Source organism: Hippoglossus stenolepis, chromosome 2 (genome assembly GCF_022539355.2).
Source record: "Hippoglossus stenolepis isolate QCI-W04-F060 chromosome 2, HSTE1.2, whole genome shotgun sequence".
Classification (NCBI taxonomy): Eukaryota; Metazoa; Chordata; class Actinopteri; order Pleuronectiformes; family Pleuronectidae; genus Hippoglossus; species Hippoglossus stenolepis.
The window spans coordinates 1,736,824-1,755,389 of NC_061484.1; the positions used below are offsets into that span (position 1 = coordinate 1,736,824).

The following is an 18,566-nucleotide window of genomic DNA, read 5'->3' on the forward strand; positions in this document are numbered from 1 at the left end:
GCTGAAGACAAAATATTACTGAAGACAAAGTAAAATACTTTTGGAATACTTTTGAAATTTACTGAAATAAATAACATTGCACATTGAGCACACGTATGAATTGAAGGCTTCATTGGGAACGATCATTCATTTTGAATATTGAGACATCATTTGTTGCTGAACTTCATTGTGGTTATGTGGCTTATACCTAATCTTATTTACATTACATTCGTTACTCATTTCTCACTATCCAGTTGTTTCAACTCATGTATGCCTACAAGAGGTATATAAGTGTGTTCATTTGAGTAAATTGGACCTGGATAGAACTATCCAGCGTTGATAGTGTGTTGGGGTAGATCATTGGAGCCTCCCAGTATTCTCTGAGAAAATGTTGTACACATGAATTCAGTTGTCTTTTAAGGCATTATAGATGTTGATTGGTACAGAAGTATTTCAGTTGTTTTCATCATTATAGGTGTAGTTGCTGTTACATGAGTGCATGGTTAGTAACACCCATAATAGGGTTGAGATTTAACTTAGTAAATATCTACTTGCAAAATGCTGAGCATGCCCATTGCCATATCACTCTCTGCCATGCAGGGTAAATAAAATGTGTGATGTTATGGTCATAGCAGTATCATATTAGAAGTTACAGTCTTGTTGTGCATGCTTATTTAGCTTCGTTAATTCGAGGCTAGCATTATATTTAAATGTTAAAATTATCTTAGAGGCAACTAGTTTTGTGGTAAATAGAGTATTTATAACATGGAAGCTAGTAATGCCATTGTAGCGGCTGTGGCTCTGCTGCCCATAGATGTACTGTATGAATGTGTGTGTGAATGGGTAAATGGCAAAACATGGTTGTGTTACAAAGGTAAGGTTATGCTATATGCAACCCAGTGTTAAATGTGATAATTAGTGTTGTTAAATTACTGTTACAAAATAACACCGTTATCACATTTATGTGGAGCTGACAGGAAGAGACAAGGAGTAGAACACGCCCCCCTCTCCATCAACGGGACTACGGTGGAGCGAGTCAGCAGCTTCAGGTTCCTCGGGGTCCACATCAGTGATGACCTGACCTGGACCCATCACACAGACTCCATCAGGAAGACGGCCAGACAGCGGCTCTTCTTCCTCCGCAGGCTGCGGAGGCTCAACATGGATGCCAGGATTCTCTGCAATTTCTACAGGTGCACCATAGAGAGCATCCTGACTGGCTGCATCACCGCCTGGTACGGCAGCTGCACCACCCTGAACCGTAAGGCTCTACAGAGGGTGCCCAGCACATCCATGGAGGACCTCTACACCCAGCGGTGTAGGAAGAAGGCCAACCGGATCATTAAAGATCCCTATCACCCCAGCCATAAACTGTTCTGCCTGCTGCCGTCTGGCCGACGGTACCACAGCATTCGGGCCCGCACCACCAGGCTCAGAGACAGTTTCATCCCCCAGACCATAAGACTTTTAAACTCCTCCAATCTGCAATAACTCCACTAAACCAGCACCTTAGCATATTTGCACTATTGCACATAATTGCACTATTGTTTTTTCTTTAGGTGTATATATATATATGATATTCTATTTTATATATTTTATTCTATATTTTTTGCTGTAATATTCTGAGCATTGCGATAAGAGAGCCTGTGACCCAAGCATTTCATTGCCAGCGATTGCTTAATGTAATTGTTGTGCATTTGACAATAAACTCTTGAATCTTGAATCTTCAGGCGTCTCAACGTACTATTCCTTTAATAGCCAGCAAATCAGCAGATGGACATTTAAATATGATAACATTACCTCTAACTGTTATTGTTTAATGTTTATTATCCCAATCAAACAAAGAAAGTAGTTTACAGTTCAATTTATGTGTGTGTGTGTGTGTGTGTGTGTGTGTGTGTGTGTGTGTGTGTGTGTGTGTAAAGTAGTTTACAGTTCAATTTATGTGTGTGAATCTTTTAAGGTTGCTTCCATGCTCTTTCTGATGACTGGCATCAAAACATCTTTTTTTTAGAATAAGTAACAGTGGCATCCTCTCCACCCACCCAATGCAAACCAAGTGAGTATTAGTATTTTATAGGTATTAAATGTAAAACAGTACAGTAGATTGTTTTTCGTAATTAATCCGACAGAATATTATTTTTGAAGAATAATTGTGTTGGTTTTTCTTTATAGGCTACAGTATGATACTTTTCTCACTATTACCACGTTTTTTTCCATCCGACCGAGGTCTGAATCATTGGTGACAGCTCTGTCCATCTTGGGGGCCCAGAGAGCTTTGGAGACCATGGGAAACAACCTTGGTGTGGCTGCTATCTCCACCCACTCGGCTGGGGCGGTCTCAGTTGGTATGGGCTATTCCCCTCCTTCAATCATTCCCTACAAGGAAGAGCAGTGCTGGATGTCCTCCTCATACACTGCCGTGGGAATGGAGGAAATCTCAAGTGTCAATCTTGTTAAAGCACTAGAGTTTTTTAAGTAAGATCAACTTGTCAGATTTTACAGTGTTGCCTATGTTGTGTGAGGTAGAAGTTGAGAAAAGCTCAATCTCCTTCAAGGGGCAGTGCATCAAAATGAGAGAGATTGATTGCTGTGGTGGGAATTTACCTTGTTCTCTATGATCAGACATTATTCTCTTTTAGGGACACAAACCAGAGAACACGAGCCTGGAGAGAGGAGACAGACGCAGCTGGTGAACCTGGTGTGTTCACGTTAGCATGTCTCATCATGGATGTCAGTTTAATTGCCATCATAAGCCACAGATGACACCATCACACTAGCACTTCACACTGCTATCACTCACCCATAAAACCCCAATACCCATGTCAGGATGCTTTCAATCCAACTGGTCCGCAGAGTGCAGACACTTGGACTCAATAACCTCTGCCTGTGGATCAGGGACATTCTCACCAACAGATCCCCAACATGCCAATTTTGGCAATTGCCCCACCTTTACAATCATCCTCAACAATGGTGCCCCCAAAGGTTGTGACACCTTAAGGTTCTCACGCCTTAATCAAATTTGCAGATGACACAACCATAATTAGTCTGATGTTATTCAAACCAAGCTTTTCACTACTTAATTGTATATGTTATCACTTTGAGTCAATTCAAAATGAAAATATAAATTACACTTCTTCATGTTAACATTATTCTGTTTAACTCTTTTTAATTATGATATAATTCTAAATGTATTAATGTATCATTTGTTCCACTTTGTGCAGCTATATATAGTTGAATCTACTGAGCTTGTGCTTCTCCAATAACTGTTAATGGATTGCTATTGGCAATCAGGGTTTAAACTCTATCAAATAGATTTTATTTGATAACTATGTAAAGTAAGATAATGTATATTGTGATTTGGCACGATATAAATAAAACTAAAGTGAATTGAATCGAAGTTTAATACATTTTTCCGACAGGCAGTTCAAAAACAGCAATGTGAAACAACACCACACTATCCCGGCCCAGATTTAAAATCATTAGGACAAGCCAGGACTCACTTCTCTCCCTGAACAAGAAGAGTGGGATATATAAGGAAAAGCAAGAAAGAGCCAAGCAGGTGTTTAAGCTGTTCAGTTGTTAAGATGTGTTGAAATAGTCAGAAAGTTGGTTGAGATGGAAAATTGGTTAACGAAAAGGAGAATAACGAAACCCAATGTACTAAATTGGGTATTTATTTTTTTACTTGGCATGAGAAAACAGTTTTTGTGAAAACAATGTGAAAACTGACAACAACTATTGTTAAAATAGCTCTGGATTATACTTTGATTTGATAGTCAGTTGATGACAACACACAGACAAGGATACATCTAATATTTATATATATATATATATATATATATATATATATATATAATAAACTGAATTGTAATGCTAGTTGGACATTATGATGTTCCTGTTACAAGGTAATGAACAGGTGCAGATGATCGCAAGAGCGGGAAAAACAGGACGAAGGCAGGAAATCAAGCTGGAGACACACAATGAGCACAATATCAAAAGTATACTTAAGTATTGTTTTGTCTTTTTTACACCACTCCCCAACAAGGTGTTACTATAGGTTTCTAGGGTAGACCTTTAATATCACAAGTAAATGTTAGTTAAATGTCTTGGAGTGAATTTAACAGATTCTTCATTTGTTATTAGAGAAGTACCTGAAGCAGATGAATCTATACGAGTCACCGTAACTTATGTTATGACTTAACTTACTGATCTAATAGCCAGTACCACATATTGGAAATATTTCTTCTTGGATCTCTCGACAAAAAATCCTTGGCTCAACATTGACATCTTGCTTAGGCAATTAATTGCACACACACACACACACACACACAGTACATCCAACACTAATAGCTCAGACCCCCCACAAATAGCAGGTCAAGGTTGAATGCACCAATCTTTCTCTCCCTCCAAGTGTGTTCACCCCTGTGTGCATCAGTGTTTGTGTGTGTTCCCTAATTGGAATGCAATGCTTTGACTCATGCAATCACAGACGTCTGTGGAATTTGAGCTGATATGAAAATAATTGCCTCTCTTTGGCCTGGTCAGACGTTGTAACGAGTGGTGTGTTTCCACAGTCAGAAATGTAACACAATATCCCCCAGTGTTTACACTCAAACTGCTATAACCTGCTCACTGGATGTTTTGAAGTCCGCCTGCCTCAATGTGCTTCATTTTACAGCTCCAAGTTCTCATTTAGTCTGTTTTTAATATTCTATCATGGGAAAAAATGTACACAAGTGTGAGTGTGTGTTAGGGGTGGTACTGTGTGTGCTCTGTGTTTGTGGCTTATGTGTTTGGCTAACATGGAGACATATAAATCCCTGATTAGCTCTTTAACATAAACTTGCCTGACTGACTCGTCAACACAGGAATACCAGACAGAGTGGTGGAGGGGATTTGTGTGTGTGTGTGTGTGTGTGTGTGTGTGTGTGTGTGTGTGTGTGTGTGTGTGTGTGTGTGTGTCCTGTGCTCAGCCAAAAGTGGGTAATTGTCATTCACTACTACTATTTAACCATGCGTACATGACCGGCTGTGTCGTTATTGTAAATACTTGTGTAAGTGGATTCTAAGGATGTGCACAGCTGATGCACCAAACAGGCACAGTGCACCCAAGACAGCCATCTTGCGTACGTGTAGTTAACAGCAAGTACTGTATATCTCTGGCCTGAGAAAATTAAACATTTTTAAAAGCCATTTTCAAGAAGTTGTTTTAGGCTGTAGCACACTTAACAGTCAGCTGGGTCCTTTCGGTCAAAACTACAGAGAATTGTATGTATTTGCTCATAGTGAATTGAATTGAATGAATGACTGAAATATGTGACAGAACTCTGAAAGGCATAAAGTATCAAAACGTAAAGGATATAAAACTGCAATATCATAGTAATGCTAGTCCTGTCCTTTTGCAGTATTTTAAAGTAAAACGTACTTTTCCTTTAAAGCTCATAAACAGATTAAACTTGTCACCCATTGGGGGAAATGTGGATGTGACACAACAACAACAGGAACAAAATCAGGAATTCAAGGAATTCCCTGACATATTGAGCTGTCACAGTGGAGACGCAGAACATTTATTGTTTGTGTGAGTAAGTGTGTGTTTGCACGTATATGGAATGGAGTTTACAGTGTTTTGTCGTTTGTGACACAATGAGTGACATTGGAACCATTAAAATATATAGTCACTGACAAACAACACCTCTGTGTGAGAGTGTGTGAGACAATGCCAGAAAAAACACCTGCTGCATTTACTACCAGCAAACACATCCTGTTGGCTCTCAGAGTCACAAGTTCAATTCCCTGTGTACTGTCAGAACACATATAGGCTCAGGCTAACTGCACATTTACACAAGAGCACATGTTGTTCTGCTCATTCTACAGAGGTACATGTCCACTTGACTAAAAAGTGGTAAATGTAAATAAACAGCTATGTCCCTTGTTCTTTAGTTGTTATGATTAAGGTGTAGGTTCTTCCTCAAATTATTACCTTTAAGGTAAAGAGCTTGCAATTTCCAATTCAATTAGATTTTATTTGTACTGCCCCAAATCAAAACATGCATTATTTTAAAGCACTTGTTATGAGCTCTTTAATATATGTGTTATTTAGAAAAAATGTCACATTAACAAATTGTAATCTATCTGATAAGTACGATTCAAACCAGCCTAGGGTTGTTCCTATGCATTGTGCCAGTATCAGAATCTTATGATCTATTGTGTCAAATGGGCACTATGGGGACGAATAGAGACAAGTACATTATCTGAAGCCATGAAAAGATCATTGGTAACATTTAACAGTGCTGTGTCTGTGCTGTGATGGATTGTAAATCCTGACTGAAATTCTTCAAACAAGCCATTATTGTGCAAGTAATCGCAAAAGTGACTCAAGATCTATTGAAGAAAAGGGGTGTAAATATTGTTCATATATTTATTTGTAAAGACGCTCATGAAAACATTACTGCTCAGAGTTAAAGGAGTATATGGTTCAGTAAAGCTGACTCTCTGTCAGCCTGGCTACAGTGCTGAAGAGGAACATGAGTGTTGTTCTTTTTTTTCTTCTATCACCAAAGAACAATAGAAGGTTCTGGCATTTGGAAGGGCTTTCGTCTTTGTTTAGTTATTAGACTGTCTTTCCAGGCTAATTGAAAATCATCTAGATTGGTGAAACGCCACCTTCTTTGTAACTTCTGCAATGTCTGTTTATGTGTTTGAGGATTATACTATGGAGCTGATCTCCACTGATTTACTACCTCTTTTTTAGAGAGGCAGCAGTGTCAATGGTTCTTTGCATTGAGGCTGCTTTACTATTAACAAAGTCAGCAACTAGTGTGGGACTTAAGTTGTGATTACTTCCCTGTATTATATTGACAGACTGCAAAATCAGTGTACTAAATAATTGTAATTTTAAATGTAATTAAAAAATCTCAGACAATGGAGGGTTCGGGGGAAATATTGTACAAGTTTTCATTTTTAGGCCACATTTCAGAACAAGATCAAGAATGTGATTGAAATAGTGAGTAGGGTTATTTACATATGAATAATAAACCAATTGATTATATTAATAAAAAACCTATGGAGTCAGGGAAAATAAATGCTGAACTAAGGCTGCATTAGCAACAACTACATTAATGTTGAAATCACCTACTATAATGACTTTAGAAACTGACTCACACAAAAAGTGTGAGAATTCAGATGAAATTCAAAATTTCGATTGTCTTCTTGAATGCAACATTTCATTCTATCAGTAATGTGCATATACGTATGGAATATACTGTACATCAACTGGTAAACACAGCTCCTTCTTCCTCATAATTTTTCACTAATAAGTTTTGCTGAGTTAGAAAAGTGTTTTCATTCAATGAGGCAGTTTGACCTTATTATTTTGCATAGCATTAAGAAGGTAAGAGACGTTTGAGTTCTCTGGGCTCTGTATGTGTGTGTGTGTGTGTGTGTGTGTATTTTGTTAATGTTATTCTAGCTTTTAGCAGCAGCTGCATTAACTCCGGGAAAAGACAAGTTTTTGGAGGTGAACTATGACCTCCAACATTTGCATTCCTTCTGATGCACTGTAAGAAAAGATCACTATGACCTTAATTAGTTGCATTCACTTATTTTACCACATTAATTTATTTTGCACGTCTTGTGTGGAAAGTTAACAAACCTTGGGTAAAACAGGAGGGATGAACTGGGAGAGGTATCCATGACAACACAGTGTTTGAAATATAAATTAGTATGTGTAAGTTCCTTGGACTCTTGAGTCACCAGGATAAAAGAGCTTTATTGTCTTGTATGCATCATTTGGAATCGATCTGCTATGGTGTCTGTTTCCTGTCCTGTGAGAAGCCAGACTCATGCAGCCTTATCATAGTAAATATCATGAACCAAAGTGTCGGTATGTGTTCCACTTCCCCTCCACTTGGATTCAGAAGCCTGTGCAGTTGTAGCACTCTGGTGAGCTAACAATGGCACATCCCAGCTCCTTTCATGCATGCAAATATAAATGCTGCTGGGGTTCTTGTAATTATTTTCAGTGCGTAGAACTGGTGACTAAGGCCATTTATGTCATTAGTCTTCAAAAGCATCACTGATTGGCACAAAGCAGTGGTGCTTTGAGGTTCTTGAGAGGTGCTATTTGAAGTGTGAGCGTGGCTCGGAGCATTGGTAAAACGGTGGCAGGGAGCCAGCGCCAGTTGATTTGCTCAGTAACAATACGGCCATTCAGGGGTCAACGTCAGCTGATTTCATGTAATATTTATTGGACCCTACTGCTGGGTGAAAAGCTGGAGAACCTGTATTTCAAAAGTGCTTCCACATGAGACATTTTTGTGTTCTTCACTCAAGACAGGAAAATGGATTTGGAGGTGCTAAAATGAAATAGAAAGAGAAATTAATATAATTAGAAATTTCATTTAATTTTTAATGGACACTTTACAACAGAGGCTCGCAATGATATTCAGCTAGCGGAAGGTCATGAAAGGACATTTTGATTTTGGAAATTGAGACAATTTAACGGCGGTTTACCACAGTGGAACTGTTCTAAAGTAGAAACCATAAGAAAACAAATCATTTGAAGACATTTTGGGGATAATGACATTTGCTAAACCACACAAAAGCCCACTCATTCTGAAATCCATCGGTCTATGGTGATGATTTACCTCCTACGACAGCCTCCAGCCCTGCACAGTCCCCACCTGCCTAGGGGAAGGATTTATGATTGTCTGTGCTGAAAATAGTTTCACCATTAGTAGCTTACATTTAAAGGAACCCTAATCAAGTATTCTGGGAAATCATGTAAAATGTTGTAATGATGATCATTTCAATAGCCTATAATATCATTAAACACCAAAATGATTTAAAACATCACATAATATTGTTTCAGATTATAAATTTGTATTTCATGAAAACATTCAGAACTTTTTACTATTCAACTAGCAGCCTGTGGGCCAGATAAGGCCCGTTGTAGGCCCTCAAGAATGTGTATGTGTATGATATAATAAATTATATAATAAATACTAAGTTATAATAACTGCTCCCTTTCGACCTGATCCTCTTTTTCTCTTCCTGGGTCAGGGCTGCATAAATGCACGCACACAAACACACACAAACAAACACACGCACACACAGACAAAATGCTGTCACGCAACTTTTCAGCTTTACTGCTTGTTCGTTTTTGTTTGTGGTTTTTTTGCAGCAAAAAGCAAAAGGCTGATTGAGAAGATTATCAAAACACTATTTTTTGTCAGAGTGAGTTAGTTTGTCATGAATTTGGTTGAACTCTTATAAATGTATTGATTGTCCAGTCCCCACCTCTCTCCCTCTCGAACACAGTAGTACCTGCACACTGTGTCATAGCAGCAGAGGGACAAGGAGAGATAACTGATAATGACTCATTGTTTTTTTTCTACCTATTTTAGTTGTCATATCAGATTCTCCAAAACACATTTTATAAAGTAAATATATATATTAGAATGTACCAAAAGCATCAGATTTGGGGCTAGGGATAAGGCATGGCCCCAGACCCCCCTAGCAGCCTTTTCTCACTTTTTTCGTTAGTCCATATCCTTGGGGATAAAAAACCTTGTATCATGGCTCGTGGAATGTAACCTTTTGCATATTTGTCTAAAGCCTTGTTCTTACAGCTTTCCTAATTATTTATACGGACTGGCTGCTGTCAGGAATTGATTATAATAATAATAATAATAATAATAATAATAATAATAATAATAATAATAATAATCAGTTTAGTCCATGTAGTAAGAGTATTTAGTAGCTATCAGTTGACAGATATTCAGTGTGGCCCATGAACCCCCAGTGATTTCCCTGACTGATTTAACAGGGGTTTGCTGTCACCTACTGGTCATATTTGACAAAGAGAAAGTTGCTCTTCATCCTGCGATCCTCATTCAGTTTCATCATGTAAGACATGTAATATATTTAATATTTGGAACATTTTGCTGAGGTGTTAATAAGTGTGTGCAAAGGTGCAGCATAGGCAACAAATCCTACTTCACAAAACACTGCATGATGCTAAAAACTAAGTGAAGGACTGCCATCATTGTACCATCAGATAATAGTATTTTTTACTGACCTGTGACAACTTTAATAATTAGATGCTAAAGTCATACCTAATAAAGGCAGATTTTAAAAAAATACATACAAATATTAAACCAAATTGATAACTCTCAGCTACCTCTGTGATATAGAAGTCATGCCCAATAAGCATAAAATACTATAGAGGTAGATATTAAACAGTGAGTAAAAATATTGAATCAAGTTCTGCAAGCTCCATAATAGTCAATTAGGTTTGAGATCCTGCCTCTTCTCTCTCTCTCTCTCTCTCTCTCTCTCTCTCTCTCTCTCTCTCTCTCTCTCTCTCTCTCTCTCTCTTTCTGACGAATGTGATTTATCTTAGTGGTTTATGCGTGGTTATTTACTGTACATGTACCTGTTTCTTATTTTTTGCCTGCCCTGTTTTGTCCCTCTGATTTTGTACTGTTGGTTGGCTATGGGATAACCTGGTTTTGATTTGGACTGTCTACTGGACTTTGACATTTGGCTTAGTAACTCTACCAGCTTCTGCCTTGTGTTTACATAGTGCTGTTCTAGTCTTGATGACCATGCATAGTACTTAACTCTACAACTCACATTTACCCCCTCACCTACACATTCATACCGCGCTTCTCTATGCTCGCACAGTTTTTCTATCACACACCATTCAGACACTGACTGCACAGCTGTCAGAAGCAATTTAGGGTTCAGTGTCCAAGGACATTTTGGCGGGAAAACTGGTAGAATGAACCACCAACTTCCTGGTAAGGTCCATTTCTAGGACCCTATTGTTTTCTTGACACCACCAACAAACCACGACCAAATTGGTCAACCAAGGGCTGAAATTCCAAGACAAGATCGATGACAATGAAAGTATGTCAATTCAGTTGTATTAGTTTAATGTTAAATCAACAATTATGGTCTCTTGATTTGCACAGCAAAGATAGGGCGAGCTAACCACCCTAACCAGCTCAGCAAGTTTGAGTTGACCATCTTTCTGAAAAGTTGATCCCTTTATCCTTTATTTATTAAGCAGGAAGAGTCCCTATGTCAAGCTCACCAATCCCACCAGAACCCTGTTAAAAAAAAGTTGTAATTTAATCATTGTAAAACAGAGAGAGAGGTTTTTTTTGACCAAACAAGAATTGATGATGGTTGAAACAGTGAAACAATGAGCCAGGATGGTTTGGGTGGGTTTTATTTAGCTTCTGTCAACTTTGTATTCAGTTAGTTTTTTACGATGATTAAATAACTGCTTCTTTGAATAGAGTTCGGTTTGTTTGATTGAAAAAGGAAAGAAAAAAAGATCCACTCTTTAACAAAAAGGTAAATCACGGATCCTTTCCATGATGCTGTCAAAATGTTGGTTGAGACATTTGTCATTTTTAAGTCAGTTATTACGTATAGGCCTTTTCTGCAGGCCTACACTTGGCTTTTTAAAAATTATTAATATTTTTATTTCTTCCTGTTAAGCACTTTGTAACATTTAAGTTAAAAGTGTTGTATAAATACAGTTCATTATCATTGTATTATTATACCACTTGTTTGATACTGTCATGTACAGTATAACCTATATAAAGTCATTTTATGAACACAATTTAAGATTAATCCAGGCCAGAACGATTTCAAATGTCTTTTAGTCCAGTTCTAGGCTTAGGCTTCATGTCTGTGAAATCATCCAAGAGGGGAGATCCTGGAGAGGTCCCAGTGGTACCATGTAGCACTGCTGCTGGGACCTCGGTTCTAGATCGATTTTACTGAGGGGGGCCAGGCTGGGGCCAGTTGTTTTGTCAGAGGGGGCACAACAATAATTTTCAATTAAAATACAGCTAAAAACGGCCTGTTTTACAGTAAAAACTTTAATAAATTGCAACATAAAGCCCTCTGTTATCCTCCTTCGGGAACAGCGTTAATTTCCTGACCAGGTTAGCCGTTCAGTATAAGTTGCCATGGTGAATTAAGGTCCCGATAAGAAGTGAACGAGCTTCGTAGGACCGGAAACCCCCGAATTTGACCTGAAGTTACCCAGATAAGCGCAAGTCCGTCTTCGTCACGTAACAAGGATGTGTGAAAACAGAGTTGAGCGTTTTTGACTTCACATCTCTCGCAAAATGTGCTCTCGATTGCGCCACAGCCTTGCGCAAACCCGGAAAAACACTACCCACGTGTTGTGAACATGTGGCTGTGCAAGGAAGAGAAGGTCCAGAAACAGTTTTGACTTCAAAATAAAACACAGCACCGTGCCAGTGTACATTTTTAAGGTTATATCAAGATACTTAAATTGTATATTTTGCTTCTTGTTTGACAATTATTTCATGCATACTCATTTACAATGTGATATGAATTGAAATCCGTTCACATTACGTTTGACTGTAGTCATTATGATCGACCAGCCCTTTATTTTGAAGGTTGACAACGGAAGAGGTCTGTTGAACAAGTTCCTGAGTTCCAGTGGTTGTTTGCTGTTCTTCGTAAATAACTAACACAGGTAATTTGATCAACCCACTGCTCATTGTACTTACACACTGTCTGTGGAGTTTGTTGGATTTAAATACTCCTGGTTTATCCAGACTGGAGGCTGTCGAGGATATGCCTCACATTAGATATAACGCTGTTAGCCTCGGTTAGCTCCTCAGCTAAGCAGCCGAGTGATGCTAGCCTACATATCAATGAATAGTTTTCCAGAGTTTACCGTGAGATTAGACTCTGAAAATAAGCAGATACAGACATTTTCACACTTGTGCTTGAAGTAACTTGTTTCAGTCTAATACCGATACTAGTGAAACTACACCAGGACACATGCTTACACATACAGCAGAAACACTCATGTGAAGTCCTGTTGGGTCTTTGGTTGTATCTCTGGGCCTTCACTAGTACAGAACAGGATTAGGTTCACTTTAAAGAGAATCCAGAAACCGCTTTCTTTTCCAAAAAACTGTTTGCGAGACACTAACATTCTGCAAAGATACACTATACACTACACTTTAGTTATGTTTCAACTCTGGCTTTCTCACCCATTATTCTAAGAAATCTCCATTAAAGTGTTCAGGTAAACAGCTACTTAAATCATATGCTGTGACAAAACTAAGTATCTACTGTTTTAAGGGATTTATTTCAGATGGATGAAAAACCAGTTAACGTCTGTCCTGGTGGACAGATGTTACCTGATCCTGGTGGACAGATGTTACCTGATCCTGGTGGACAGATGTTACCTGATCCTGGTGAACAGATGGTAACTGGTCCCGGTGAACAGATGGTACCTGGTCCCGGTGAACAGATGGTACCTGGTCCCGGTGAACAGATGGTACCTGGTCCTGGTGAACAAATGGTACCTGGTCCTGGTGAACCGATGGTACCACCACACCAGGAGCAGGAAGAGATGGAGGTTACTGTGACAACACAACTAGAGAATCTGATTGTGACTGCTGACCCTGCAGACCTGTCATCAAATACACCAACACTTCCAGAGGAAAAAACTGACTCCACAGCAGCAGCTGCACTTTCTGTAAACAGTGTGTGTAAGACAGAGGACAGTGATGAAGATGATGATGACTCAGATGATTCAGACAGGTATTTACATACACACACGACAATGGCATCGGCAATTTTATTTATAAAGCACATTTCATTTGAAGAAACTCAATGTGCTACATATATAGCATACATCAAATGCACCACACATCCATGAACCAATTAGACATACAACATAGCACTCAAAACTCACCCAGTCAAATGACACAATTACACAGCAGCTGATCAGGAAACATGAATCACAGATGGGCAGACAGAAAATCAGGCAAAGGCCTGAGAGAGCAGAAATGTTTTAAGTTTGCTTCTGAAGGTGGACCTCAGGTCAGCAGGCAGCTTGTTCCAAAAGCACTGCCTGCTGATCTGAGAGGCCTGACCGGGTTGTATCCAGTGACACACATACACAACATTATGATGAATGGCTTCTTATTGCAACTTTCAACCTTAATGTGCTAGGTACCATCATTTTTAAGTTTTCCAGAAAACCTCCATAACACAACTTACTCTGATGCTCTCCTTTACTCAGCGACAGCTCTACCTCCTCATCGTCCTCTTCCTCCTCTTCCTCCTCTTCTTCTCCTTCTGCCCCTGTACTTGAGGATGACGATGAGGGTTTCAGCCAACCACCTCCCATTAAAACCAGAGACGAAGTCTTGCTCGAGGTTAGTCTGAGATCACAACTGTCAGTTAGCTTCTTTATTGTTTACATTTTTGAGTCTCATGAAATAGTATTACTTAATAGGGTTGTAACGGTACACAAAAATCATGCATCGGTACATACCTCGGTACGTTTTCGGGACAGTAGAAACAAGGATCAGAAAACTGATTTTTTTATTTCTTTTTATTAACCCCGGTTAACTGAGAAGACTATGGTTGTGTCTTTCTTACCTAAATACATTTTACAAACGTAAAATAACATTTCTCTCAAATAACTAAATAAATAGTAAAATAGATCAATATTCTTTAAGGTGCAGCATGTAGACAATTAACTGTTCTTAAACTGCAGTGTTATTGTAATTTATAATTATCATTATTATATACATGTTTTTTGTTTTTCTTTCTTCAAAATAATTACCTACCACCACATAGTTTGCCGAGGGTTTGATGCTCTGCTGGCACCAACAGTGTCTCGGCTGTGGAGAGCATTCTCACGCTAGGGACACATGTTTTTAAAGGGCTGGTATGATGTGACTTCAATGATGAGGGAGGGTCTTCACACTCCTGTTGGTCTGCGGTCACTATGACCATGAGCCTACAGCACATTCGGTCCTTTGCTTAAGTTGTCCCTCAGAATTTGAGACCAGTACGCACACAAATAAGTTCCGCACGTGAACTCACTGCATTGAATACACGTATTACAGCAGCGGAAACAACCCCAAATTTGTCAGACCTGACTGTCTCTTTCCCACACCCATGTCAACTGTGTGCATTTGTTATGCCAGGTGATAGAGTTTGTTGCATCCATTGGTTAATTGTTTTTCCTTGTTTAACCTATAGTTAACATCATCGGAGCAAAGGATAAGATTTTGTGTTGTGTGTGTGTAGGAGCTGCCGGCAGTAGAGGAAGTGTGTGTATCATTACCAGAGGATGCAGAACTGCAGCCTGTAGGAACAGTCTCCAGCATTTTACAGCAGCTTGGTAAACACACACACACACACACACACACACACACACACACACACACACACACACACACACACACACACACACACACACACACATACACACAGCTCTTTTTTGAGCTGGGGCATTTAGTCGGTCAGCTCTGTTGTAATCTGCCCTTTCTGTCTCTGCAGTGATCGTCCAGTCTCTGAGAGACACACCTGCTCTAACTGATGACAGCATCATCTTTACGTCTGATAGGATGGCTGTTGGCAAGGTGGGGGCTCCAGTAGTTCCCTGGCTGTGTTTTAGACCACCTCTACTTTTGTCCACTCTCTTTTGCTTTGTGTGTGTGTATAAAGAATGGTTATACATTTTCTATTTTTGTTTGGTTTTAACATGACAGTAATGTTGTGTTGTTTGCGTGTGTGCTCTCAGGTGTTTGAGGTGTTTGGTCCAGTCTCCAGTCCACTGTATGTTCTACGGTTGAACTCAGTGGAGCAGGTAAACAGCAAGGGGCTGAAGGAGGGACTGACTGTTTATTATGCACCAGCCATCAAAGAATACACAGGATACGTCCTTACAAGGCAGCTTACTCTGTAAGTCAACACACATGCATACATACATGGACTGCATAGAGCACTGTAAAGTTAGACCAATGTAATAACAATTAATTAGTGCTGTTGGTTAGTTGTCACCTCTTATGTGGTGGTGGCCGGCCTGTTGTATTGAAAATGCTTTTCCTTCAGTTTTAAGGGTTCTGATGCATCTTGGAAGAATGATCAAGAACCACCACAAGAGGTAAGCATGGAGAACTCTAAACATGTCAGGTGGAGCATGTTGAGACACTGTGGAATCAAACAAAGCAATCTGCTGTTAAATGGAGGAAAGTGGCCTCTACTGCATCATTTTGAAGATTTTTTGTTGTAATGGTTTTGGTCCTGCTTTTGTTAAGGTTTTGCATTGTGACATTAGAGTATGCTGAAGATATACAGTGACTTGAGCAATCCCTTATACATCCAGAGGAGAGTTGTACCAGGTTCGGTCCTGTCTGGAGTGCATAACACAAAGTTTGATCTGACAACCTTTTTAAAACTATGGGCTTGCGCAGATGATCATGATGGTCGCTCTAGTGGACAGTCAGCAGGACGTTGTCCAGTGCAGCTCAATTTTTTCTTCAAAGTTGCTTAGCAACTGTAAACTGCAAAAGTGGATTCAATCAAAACTGTCCTACCGAAGATGAGACCAACTAATCATTTGGTGTCGTCCACCTCATGGTTAACCCTCCACCAGTCCGGTCATTGGTTCAGGTTTTGGGTCCGATAAGGATAAACTCTGTTCCTCAGAACTGGCTGTATCTGCCAAGACATGAAGGAGGACAGTCAGCAAGGACTGCTCAAAATGTACGAAGCAGTGGGTATTCGAGTGGGACATGGCACCAAAGGAGGTCATCACTTTAGAGAGCGTAGACAAAAATGGAAGGAAATGAAAAAAACTCCCTAGTGCTTGGACTTTAATTCCTAACATTAATTAAATATCAATTGACCGGATTGAGGGTTGCCACAGTTGTTGGTGTTACCAGTAATGCATGCTGTTCAATCACACAGATTACATAACACCATCTATGTCTCTTTTTTTAATTCATAAAAAGCATTGGGTTTTTATGAGTCATCAAATAATTTTTCTTTGTAAAAATGCATAATCAAAATTTATGATGCAGTTCATTGACAAAGAGGACGATTTGGTGTAAAAAAAAAATTAGCGTGTATTTGTGTGCGTGCATGCGTGTGTGTGCGGCAAAGAGCACAATGCAATAGTGAAAATGAAATTTAGTCATAAAATTAAATCTCTTTCTCTGTCTGTCTCTCTCCCTCTCCAGGCTTTAGACTTCAGTGATGATGAGAAAGAGAAGGAGTCAAAGAGGAAAGGGAAAAACAGAAAGAGGCGGGATAATAACAATACAGGTACTGACAGATGTACACTGTCTGTATATGTTCTGTTTGTAACCACTGACAAACGCTTTGTCTTACTTTTTCTTTCACCTCTTTTTCACTTCCCAGATAATCCTGTCCAAGGTACCCAGAACACCGTGCAGCAGCAGCACCAGCACCAGCCAGCACCAGCAGCACCAGCAGCAACACCAGCAGCACCAGCAGCAGCAACCGCGTGACATCAGGGGTTTCCCACCAAGACATGCAGGGCTTTCATTCAGGCACCAGAACCCAAGGAACAAACAGCCACAATTCAGACATACACACCAATCACACAGACACACAGATGTGCCTCCCATGTACCTTCCACCCCCCTGCCCTTACCCTCTTCCACCTCCTCACCACTTCCCCCCTCCCAGCTTCCCTCTCTACCCTCCTCCTCCGCCATCCTTCTTCAATCCATCTTTTTCTTCTCCCCTCTGGCCACCAAACTCTCTCCCCTTCTCTGACCTCCCTCCTCCTCCCCCACCTCCTCCTCCACCTCAGTGATGCTCTCTGTATACACTCTTTGCACACATCAGAAAAATATGTAATGTTTGCAGACTGTCACTGGGACAAATCACCCACATGTATCAATCACTGGCTGCGTGTGAGCAGTGTATATTCGCTCGTTTTTTTTTTTATTGTACTTTCTAATAATTTTTTACATTTCAGTCCTTTCATGTTTCCCACGGCTAAAGACGTGTTCACTATCTAAACTCCTGGGAGAGCAGCAGAGTTTTTGTGTCATATTCTAAGTAAATGTGACATTACACTTTAGAGACAGTTGTCAAATGACAGCTTAGAAACACACACATATATACTGGAATACTGAAGAGGCTTCACATGTTCTCACCACCAACTACAACTCAAGACTCAAAAGGCCCCTTAGTTCAACTTCATGCAGATATTTTGAGAAAGTCACGCTAGTTTTTTCTTCTCTAACTCTGTTTTACTGTGTAAAACAAGTTAAAATATAATGTGGAAAATGCTGAATGTCTCAGTCTGTGGCTTCACAATATAGCTTTATTGAAATAGAGGAAAACTGTGCAAAAAGAGCACGTTGCTAGAGAAATTAACTAGTTCATCTTACACCTGTATTATGGAAACATGAGAAAATAACTGTTAGAAACAAGAGGCAGTCTGCAACTTTAGGTCCATATATGTGAATGCAGCTATTCTTAATGTTCACACCAGTGTCAAGTCGACTCAACGTTAAAAATGTTTGAATGAACTTACAGCGACATCTCACTCAGTATTTCTATTACGCTTGTATGTACACACTTCATTTGGTTTTCAGTTGTTTTTAAGTATGTTTTTGATTTTCATTTCTAACATACACTTTTTGTTTTAGTTTCTTTGTGATTAAAAAAACAGTTACCCTTGAGTCAAGTGGAACGTTTTTTCTTTAGTCATTTATTTAAGATCTAAACAAAGGATACACC

The 18,566-nt window shown here is 39.4% G+C and overlaps 1 protein-coding gene across 1 annotated transcript; it reads left to right on the plus strand.

The window, feature by feature from the left end:
• The first annotated feature begins 12,427 nt into the window (after positions 1-12,427).
• naf1 (nuclear assembly factor 1 homolog (S. cerevisiae)) lies at positions 12,428-17,467 on the plus strand. The gene is made up of 9 exons (XM_035172535.2): positions 12,428-12,508; positions 13,126-13,590; positions 14,075-14,210; positions 15,094-15,187; positions 15,346-15,428; positions 15,590-15,750; positions 15,901-15,952; positions 17,031-17,115; positions 17,212-17,467. Exons 2-9 carry the CDS (start codon positions 13,139-13,141, stop codon positions 17,319-17,321), a joined length of 1,173 nt encoding a protein of 390 aa, XP_035028426.2. The 5' UTR covers positions 12,428-12,508; positions 13,126-13,138; the 3' UTR covers positions 17,322-17,467.
• The last annotated feature ends 1,099 nt before the right edge of the window (positions 17,468-18,566 follow it).

Excerpts from the sequence above, each read along its gene's own strand:
- naf1 (XM_035172535.2), top strand. The coding sequence starts at position 13,139 with ATGGATGAAAAACCAGTTAACGTCTGTCCTGGTGGACAGATGTTACCT. Across the intron at positions 14,211-15,093 it reads GAGACGAAGTCTTGCTCGAG|GAGCTGCCGGCAGTAGAGGA; the intron begins GTTAGTCTGAGA and ends GTGTGTGTGTAG. Across the intron at positions 15,429-15,589 it reads ATAGGATGGCTGTTGGCAAG|GTGTTTGAGGTGTTTGGTCC; the intron begins GTGGGGGCTCCA and ends GTGTGCTCTCAG.